The sequence below is a fragment of the Crocodylus porosus genome, unplaced genomic scaffold (genome assembly GCF_001723895.1).
Source record: "Crocodylus porosus isolate Cpor-Errol unplaced genomic scaffold, CroPor_comp1, whole genome shotgun sequence".
NCBI classification, from domain to species: domain Eukaryota; kingdom Metazoa; phylum Chordata; order Crocodylia; family Crocodylidae; genus Crocodylus; species Crocodylus porosus.
The window spans coordinates 49101068-49110761 of record NW_017728906.1 but is presented as its reverse complement, the minus strand read 5'-3'; the positions used below and the strand labels follow the sequence as shown (position 1 = coordinate 49110761).

At 44.0% G+C, this 9694-nt stretch overlaps 1 protein-coding gene across 1 annotated transcript in view; it reads left to right on the top strand.

Moving 5' to 3' along the window:
• Positions 1-6184, top strand: part of OTC (ornithine carbamoyltransferase) — a 54539-nt gene extending 48355 nt beyond the window's left edge. Inside the window, exons 7-10 of the mRNA XM_019529105.1 lie at positions 577-630; positions 728-877; positions 2032-2169; positions 5818-6184. Coding sequence (XP_019384650.1) covers positions 577-630; positions 728-877; positions 2032-2169; positions 5818-5877 — 402 coding nt within the window. The 3' untranslated portion in view covers positions 5878-6184. The remainder of the gene's footprint in view (positions 1-576; positions 631-727; positions 878-2031; positions 2170-5817) is intronic.
• The last annotated feature ends 3510 nt before the right edge of the window (positions 6185-9694 follow it).

Genomic DNA, 9694 nt, shown 5'->3' with positions numbered 1-9694 from the left:
TTCTCCTTTGTCCAGGTGATAGGTCACCTGGTCGTAGAAGGAAATGAGATTGGTCAAGCAAGACCTACCTGCAACAAACCCATGCTGGCTATCCCTTAGGATGTTGGCATTGGCCAGTCCATTAAGGATGGCCTCTTTGATAAACTTTTCTAATTTCAAAATTCTGACCACCCCCAAGCCCCCCCAAGCAAATATGAAAAGCAAAATGATCTCACATCTACTGAAATGCTTCATGTTGACACAACCATTTTATATGAATCTCAACTTCTTACTTCATATTGTATAATATGACATTTGACACCATGAATAATTTCAAAACAAAAAAAATTAAAGTGCAAACATTTCATTCCATAAATATTGAAATGGGGCTTTTCAACATAGCTAGAATATTTTTCTCTGATTTTTCTCCAAATCAAAATTTCAGTATATTCAACAGTTTCATCAAGTGTTTCAGTATTGACAAAACTGCGTTCTTTGATGGAGAATTAATTCCACCAATGTTTTTCCAAACAACTTAAAAATAATAATGATAATATGTCATTATATAGATAATACTATCTGTTTGTTTTTTTTCAGAGTTTTGAGCCAGACCATAGGATCATTAAAATAGCTGAACAGTATTCCAAAGAGGTATGAGCCTAATAGCCAAAGAGGTATGAGCTTTAAATATGTTTTACTGTGTGACTTAAATGAATTTGCCTAACCTCTCCTACCTTATCCACATTAGTATGGCACCAAATTGCTGCTCACAACTGATCCCTTGGAAGCTGCAAGTGGAGCCAATGTTTTAGTTACAGACACCTGGATAAGCATGGGACAAGAACAAGAAAAGATAGAGAGACTGAGAGCTTTTCAAGGTTATCAGATCACAATGCAGGTAAAAATCAGGTTTAGTATTTCTCATCTTCTTTTATAGAGTACATTTTTACTGATCAGCCCCACTGAAGTATGCATGCCATATCTGTCAGGTGGGGTTATGAGGATAAGCGTGCATGTGTACATGTATGTCCATATACACACACGTGCCCTTCACTCCAGCATAAAGCCGACTGAACAAAGTGATGTCTGAATTATCTGTGGCTTCTCTTGCCTAGCCCCTTCCCATAGCCTGGCCCTTCTGGATGGAGACTTTCTTATAACACACAAATGTGGGCCATGAACAGAGCCTGTCCTTTACTTTTCACTCTAAGGACTGTCTGTTTCTGCCCCTTTACCTACCTTGTTATACGCACAGTACATTAGAAGGCCCTTCAAATCTCATTTAGGCTAAGTAGAATTAACACACAGATTGCAGTTCATAAAGGCCATGTGCAGGGCATGATTTGAGGCAGATTTGTATATATCTCTAAATAGGGAAAGTATTAAATATTTTTAGAAACCCATTTAGTTGAAATATGTATTAATGCAACAGTAGTTAGAGAGAATGGAAACAAATACAAATTTTACAATTAAAGATAAAACAAGACATTTCCATCCCTGTTAGAATCAATGTTTTAATTGACTGTATTTTAACTCCAGTTTCCAGAATCCTAGTAACAAACATATCTCACCTTGCTTAAAATGTTGTAATCCATTTCTTAGATATTAGATCAATGTATTATGAGTTACTGATATCAAAATAATTGATCATTGCCTTTTTAGGTGAGGTTCAATATGTAGTTTTTACCATTGTTCATATATTGTATTGGCATATGGCTTTACAGTACAGAATGTTCTTATTGAACTGTCAGCTGGGTTCAGCACAATGTTATTCCACTTTCAATGTCAAAAGGCTAGGAGTGAAATCCAGACGCCTTTACCTTCAATGGCACATCTCCCATTTATTTAAAAGAAGATCAGATTTCACCCAAGATTCTTCTCTTCTTCACATCAGTATTAATTCAGAGTAACTCATCTGAAACCAGTGATACTGTTCTGAGCACACCATCAACATAAATGGGATCAGAATCTGGTCCACAGTTTGGTAACATGTTCACCAGTTATGCTATATCTCCATCAAAATGCTTACCTTTCTATCATTTTAATCTACAGACTGCAAAAGCTGCGGCTTCTGACTGGACATTTTTACATTGCTTACCAAGAAAGCCAGAAGAAGTTGAAGACAGGGTATTTTATTCTTCACGGTCACTGGTTTTCCAGGAGGCTGAAAACAGAAAATGGACAATTATGGTAAAGAAAATAAGACTAGTTAGAGGCTTAAAAGTACAGTGATGTTTTCTGCCTTTCATCCAGCTTTGCATTTAGAATAGCTCCTCAATACAATAAGGACCTTAATACAAATGTTTCAACAAACATATCAACACAGCACAGTTTTAACGACATCAGATATTTTATAAAGGAACAGTATAGTATCTTAGGCTCCTCATATTGACCTATTTTCATTTTAATTGACTGTTGCTCTACCCAAGTGTTATATTAAGTGAAATCAATGAATTGCACTGTGTTATTACTGAAATAATTTGCAGTCATCAACAGTACTGATTAATATAGTCCCACTGCTTTGAAATGCTTTAAATACTCTAGACATACCAAAAATAGTTCTGTAATGGCTACAGTTTCTAATATCTGTACAGAGCTGCTTTTGTCCTATCAGGCAGACTTGAAATGAAATCAGTGGGAACTTTGCCTAAACAAGGGCTATATGAGGAAGGTTTTGAAGTACTGAAACCATACATTGAGTTATGGCACCAAACAATAGTGAGGACTGCATATGAAGCACAGTGGAACATTCAGCATTTAACACCAACCCTAACTCGACTCTCAGATTTCAATATTTCAGAAAATAATTGTCACATTTTTACAACTATAATTTACTGTAGATTTTATAACAATTGAACAAACATTTATAAGATAGTGAAAATTCCTTGAGAGATGAGAAAACAGACTGAATCACTAGCTTTCTGAGAGAAGCTCTATATTTGTTCTGCGGAGCACTGGCTGAAAAATTTTGGACAAATCAATGAAAAATGCACATTTGAGTTGACTACAGTCATTCATGAATTTGGACCAAGCTCAATTAATAGTTTTGGCTGACCCTCCCTTCCTACTCCCCCTGCCCCCGCCCCCCCCACCAAACTGTCTTGATCTTAATTTTGAAACTGTTTCAAGACTAAATTTAATTTAGAAAAAACAAAGCTTCTTAAAAGTAAAATAAAACACAAAATCATAGAAAAGAAGGGCTGGAAGGGACCACCAGATGTTATTTAATCCAAGCTCCCACTTGATTTAGTTCAGGGGTGGGCAATTATTTCAGGCAGAGGGCCGCTTTCTGAGTTCTAGCAAGCCATCAAGGGCCACATGACAGGCAGCCAGGGGCAGATAAATATTAATTTTCTAAAATGTTTAGGGGCCCCATGGGCCAGATGGAATAGCCTAGTGGGCCACATCTGGCCTGCAAGCTGCATTTTGCCCACCCTGATTTAGGATCATTCCTTTCTAAGCCATCCCATACAAGTCCTTGTCTGAACAATTTATAAAACTACACAATCAACCCTGCTGAACAGCTGCAAAGCATATTGCCCAAAGATACCAAAACCACCCTAACCTGCCACAAGTAAAGGCAGGGAAATGACAGTGTCCTACTCCTGCAAAACATTTTATCTGGAGTTGAACAAAAAGTTTCCCTTCAGTCAAAAATAATATTTTGGGTTGGTTCAGCCAGAAAACTAAAATATTTCACTTCAGTCAACCCCAAATGATTAGAAAAAAAATTCTGTTTAACAGTAATCTGAAAAAATCCTTTTATTGACAAAACTCTAGCTCTAAGCACCCACTTGCAGTCAGATATTGCTATGAAAGAGTGACAAACTAGGGTAATTTCTAGGGCTGTCAAACAATAAAAAAATTTGATCATGATTAGTTGTGTGATTAAAAAAATTTGATCACGATTAGTTGTGTGATTAAAAAAATTAGTCACGATTAATCGCAATTTTAATCGCACACTAAAATGCAAAATTATGCAGGTATTTTGTATGGTTGTGGGGTAGGTGTGGGGTGCGTGTGTGGGTGTTGAAGCCTGGGAAGTGGGGGGTCCATGCACATCTTGGCAGGAGGGCCAGCAGCAGGGTTGGGGGGCTGTGGCTTGGGAGTGAGGGGCAGACACAGGAGCACACAAACACAACACAGATACCACCCAGCAAGTAAGTCTGTGGAGGGGAAGGGACAGGGGGAGAGGGAAGAGGTGGGGGGGCACATCAGGCCCCACAGTGAGGGAGGGAGCGGGGCAGGGGCAGGTGCTGGGGTAAATGGGGCCCTGGGGTGGGGTGAGGCAGGTCATGGGATGGAGCCACAGGCAACTCATCCAGGGGCATGGTGGAAGGTGAATCTCTGGTGCTGCGCACACGCCTGGGAGAGGCATGGGGGGCATGTGCCCCCTGGATTTGTGCATGGGGCAGAGACAGGATGCCTGCTGCAGGCTGGGGCTCTGTGCCTTGCTGCCTGTGCCTCGGGATCTGTGCGCTGGCTGTACCATGCATCCCCTGCCCACCTGGCAGCAGGAGACACAACATGACATTGCACAGTTCCCAAAGCAAAGACAGCAGGGCTCAGAGCCCCAACCTGCACCAGGCAGCCCATCTCCACCCAACACACAAATCTGGGGACACGTGACCCCCTTGCCTCCCCTGGGGGTGCATGCAATGGCAGGGAGCCCCTCCCCCCCAACTTCCCATTTGCCTGGATGAGTCACCTGCAACTCTGTCACATGACCTGCTCTGGTCCTGGGGCCCCATTCACCCCAGTGCCTGTCCTTGCCCCTACTCCACTCCCTCCCTCACCAGCGGGGCTTGATCTCGATCTCCTACCTCTTCCCTCTCTGCACTGTTCAGCGCCTGTGGTCTGACAACAGCAGCACAGAGCTTCCCACAGTGCTGCAGAAGTTTGTCGGGGAGTGCAGAGAGAAACAGATAGAATGGTTGCACCACAGAAGTCTTTGTAGTGGTGCAGGAAGCTCAAATTGCCCCCACCCAGTGCTACTCCAAAAAGTGTACCTGGGGGCCAGGGGTGAGTGAGACAAGCAGAATGGTACTTGCTATGGCACCAGGCAGGGGCAGCACAGGGCTACCCCCACTGGTGCAAAAGCTTCCAGGGTGGGGGCAGGGGAGCACAGCCAGAATTCTCCCCCCCAACCAGGAGTCTCTGGGGCAGCAGCGTTAGCCCTGCACTGCCTGTACCAAGCTGCAGGAGGTGGGCAGCTCAGTACCACATCAACCAGTGTATCTGGGGACACGGAAGCACCATTCTGCTTGCCCAACTTACCCTATGCCCCTCCAGATTACCCCTTGGTGCTGCGGAATGCGGTGCTGCACTGCAAAGCCCCTGTGGTAGGCATGGACAGTGCAGAGTGTTCCTTATCATTGCTGACACACCCACTATGGGGGGATTCTGGCACTACCTCCTAAGCAGGTCCCGTGGTGGGTGCCCCACTCACCCATGCCCTAGTTATTGCAGATGGTCAAGCTGCAGATGGCTAAATTCTGCTCCCATACACTCTGATATGGATCAGGTTTAACTGAGAACAGAATTTAGCCAATGGAAAGCACTTCAGGATTTGGCATACTAGGTATACTGGTTCTAGTATCTTTTTGTTTGAGTTTCTTCATTTCTGTTCATTACAGAACAGAATAGAGCATTCCAATTAATTTTTAGCTTCTCTATGACTCAGTGCTGGAGATTCTAGAAAACAAATCTAAGCATGACGTTGGTGTTGGGAAAATAATTCTCAACATGAGTTTTTAGAACTGAAAAATATTGTTTCTTATTTATTTTCTTTAAGTATCTGTTTTCAGTGCAACTAGATTTTTTTTTCTCCCCCTCTAGGCTGTCATGGTTTCCCTGTTGACGGATTACTCACCACAGCTACAAAAGCCTACATTTTGATGTTTGGGTTCCTGCCAAGAAAAATATTCCTCACCAGCAGAATATACTGGTCTACAAATATATAAGTCTGTTTCAGAAAGAATCAAACCAATGAATTATTCCTCAGTAAAACTGCATAGTTGGCTCTGCTGAACTGTATAATATTGCTTTGCACTTGTGAAAACCTTTGAGATGATGTGCAGCATTGCAAAAGCAGTTCTTTTTGTAGGTGCTTTATTTTCTGTTGCCTTTGTTTTGATTAGCATCTCCTGAGTTTTACAAAAGTGTAGTTTAACCAATAGATTCAACAGTATCATTGGTGATGATTTATATAACAGTTGTGAACTTGTCCCTAAATCTGTCAGATTTACTTGGTGATCGCAAGTCATGTTTGCAGAGATCAGCACCACCCTTCTATAACATGCATTCTCAATCTTTTCTTGAAAACAGAGTCCCCTTATTTGTACCCAAGTTACCCTCTAGTTCCTTTTGGCTTTGAGATAGTGAAGACCCTATAACCAGTGAATCCTATGGGCTGACAGGAAGATGATGTAGGATTCACACAAATGGGCTTCTGCATGATTAGGTGAGGGAGAGGAAAGATGCTAAGGAACTATTGGCTAGATCTCCCTCACTTCAACCCTCTCACCATTGACAGAATTGTGGTTTAAGAAACCATGTTTCCATTCTTTTCAGCTTCATTTTTGCCGATCGTTTCCCAAAATTCTATTCAGGCAAACCTGTATTTATTTAATTGAGGTCTAGAATGATATGTTATAATCAAAGGCAGAAAGAGTTTTAATAATGTGATTTTTAGGGTAAACTTTTATAAGTAATTAATTCAAAGATCCACTTGCTCTCCTTCTGAGCTCTGGCTTCCTGCTCTGTAAAATGGGCTAACACTACTTATTTATTTCAACTGACTTTTCTAGCACTTCATTTACTCATGTGTGTAAATCACTGAGATATTTAAATGGAAATAGCTGCAGATGTTCAAGGTAATATTGCACCTTCCAGACCTCTCATGCATTCATTACGTAAATAAGGAAGAGATGAATGCAAATGAGGTGAACACTGAAGAAGTAATAAAATGGGAAGGTTTTACAGAGAACATTACCATATTTTTTCACGTATAACTGTTGCTGTTAGGGCTTTGGCCTTTTCTTGATAGGTGCCTTGCCCACAAGCAACATCAGGGTGAGACTTGGCCTGGGGTGCCACCTAGATGGTATAGGTGCTGCTCCTACTTGCTTGCTATGTCTTTGATGTTCCTTGTTGGGGAGGCAGTTCCCTTCAGGTGGCCCCCAAAAGCAAAGAGAGGTCTCGACCCCAGTCTTTTCTTCATCGGGCTCCAAACCTCCTCTTTACCCCACCCTTACCACATCCACAGTCTGGACAAACACTGCAGGTCTTCCTCTGGATGATATCTCCTCTCATCCAGATTGCCCGCCCTGAGATAGGTTGGGCCTTCTTGGCCAGTACAATCTTCCTCCCACAGCCGGTTCCTCAGCTTCAGGCCGACTTGGGTACATAAACCTGCCCTGCCTTAGAGCTGACTAGGACTTCACATGATTTTAACAGAAAGCATCTGGTGTCCGCCAACAGACCCCTGGGCTCCTGTTTCCCAGTGCCCACTTGTTACTCAAAACCCAAGAGAAAGGATGAAGTGGGGGGACTTGCTCGTGCCTTCTCTCCTATTGATTATGGGGGTGAGCAGCCACCCTGTGCCCCTCCCTGATCTTTCTTCCCAACACAACCGTCTCTGGATCCCTGCTGACCTGAGGTCATTCTCTTGCTCCTCCCAAGCTGGAGGGGCACACAGTTCCCATGCCGGGCTGCTGTTTTCTCCCTGCCAGCTGCTTGTGAGAGCTGGCAGCTCCCTGCCACCTTCCCCAGCTGCTGTACCTATATTTCCAGTGGGGCTGCGGTGTTGCTCCCGGGCACCTCTTATCTCCCTAGGCTTGGGTTTCTTCCCTGCCATGCCAGAGCCCTCTGGTCCCTGCTCTGTTCTTCTTGCCTTCTCTCCAGCTGGGCGATACTCTGTTAAGCTCCTGGTACTTCCTGCCTGGCATCTTCCTCTTCCCCCACCAGCCGCACAGCTGCTCTTCCAGCTGCTTTTTGAACAGCCCACGTCTCACCGAGGCTCTGCCCCTGTCTCTCACCGATCCACAGCTTCAGGGAGCTCCAGAATCGCAGAGTCTGCGTCCACGTTCCCTCCCAGCTGCTGCTCATTTGGGCCTCTGTGGTGAGTATCAGGGCATGTGGGGTGGAGGTCTGGGGCCCACTAGATGGACTTTTACTGCTCCTTTCACAATAACCCACACCTATTCTCTCAAAACAAGCTGGGAAAATTTGGGTGTGAATTATATGCGAGGAAAAGGGCTCCTCATAGGTCTGGATATTTTGTGGAGGGGAGGGGCAAATTAACACTGCCATTGCAACCCTTCCTCCCTTTGTCCCCATTGCCAAATTTCTGGACCCATGGGGAACCCTCCACTTACTAGATTGGGATGGCACATGAAGTTGCTGCATGGATTGACCTGGCATGTAAGGTCTGACCCAACTTATGGCCCCAGTCCTGGTACATGTCTTCAGAGCTGGTGTACAAAATGGGATATGGCATGCAGCCCCAGAGTGATGTGCTGGATGGGACCCAAGTGCTCTGCTTTGGGCTCTGACGTACTGTCCTCAGTCCCCAGCCCTGGAGTACTGCTTCCAGTGCCAGAAGCCCCCTGACCCCTGGTACTAACCCATACGTAAGCCTTCCGAGAATATGGTGTGTGTTATATTTGGGATGTGGTTTATGAGAGAAATATGGTAATTTCTAATAATGAAAAATCTGCTAAAATGTATATCAGATGGCAGTATGTAATTGCTTATAATCTTCCTCACTGGTTATGTTGTAATCAGTAAAAATGTTATTTTCATTATTGATTGCAGTTTAAGTATAGATTCTCTTTTTACATCATTGCTTGGAAACTCATGACTGCTCCCCCAGAAACCTTGTCCTCTGATACTGGAAGAGGAATTGCTGTTAGCAGCACAGAGACTATAATATATAGACAAAAAGATCTGATTCCAGGACAGACCAAGGGGAACACATCTGCTAGTCTGTTTGTTCATAGAGCAAGGACTGTAGTCTTCTTCTGTTTATGGAGCTAAGAAACCATCTAAAGAGAAGGCACACAAAAGTAAAGCCAAGACGGACAAAGGAAGTTAGTTTGAATTTCAGAGCAAATAAAAATTAAAAATAACCAGCAAACCTGCAAGAGTCATTGGATCCACAAGGCTTTTTAGAGAGTAAATGCAAACTAACAAGAATAAGGATGCTGAAAAGAATCTAAATATTTGGTAGTTTTGCATCATGGGGTGCTAAGAAGATACCTATTCTAGACCAACTCTTTTCAGATCTACTTTTTTCTGCCAGGCTAAATCAGGGGTGGGCAATTATTTGGGCTGGAGGGCCACTTAATGAGCTCTGAGGGCCACACATGCACACTCAATCACTCACACTCACTCACTTGAGCTCCTTGCAGTTGGGCTGAGGCTGGCACCAGAACAGCAGCAGGAGCATGAGCATCTTATTTCTACTCCTCTTGCCCCCCACCCCACTTCCTGGCTGACACCAACAGGCAAAAACAGGCTGAGAGCTGTGCTGCACCATGAGCAGGGCTGTGGCATTTGCAGCCACGTAGAGCTGGGCTGCAAGAAGGGGAGGGGGAGTATGCCCCGCCTCTTGGCCTCCCTCCCTCCCTGCTGCGCAGACCCTAGGCCAGCGAGGGCTGTTCCTCCCCTCACCTGCTCCCCCCACCACAGTGTCAGGTGGGTGGGTGAGTGG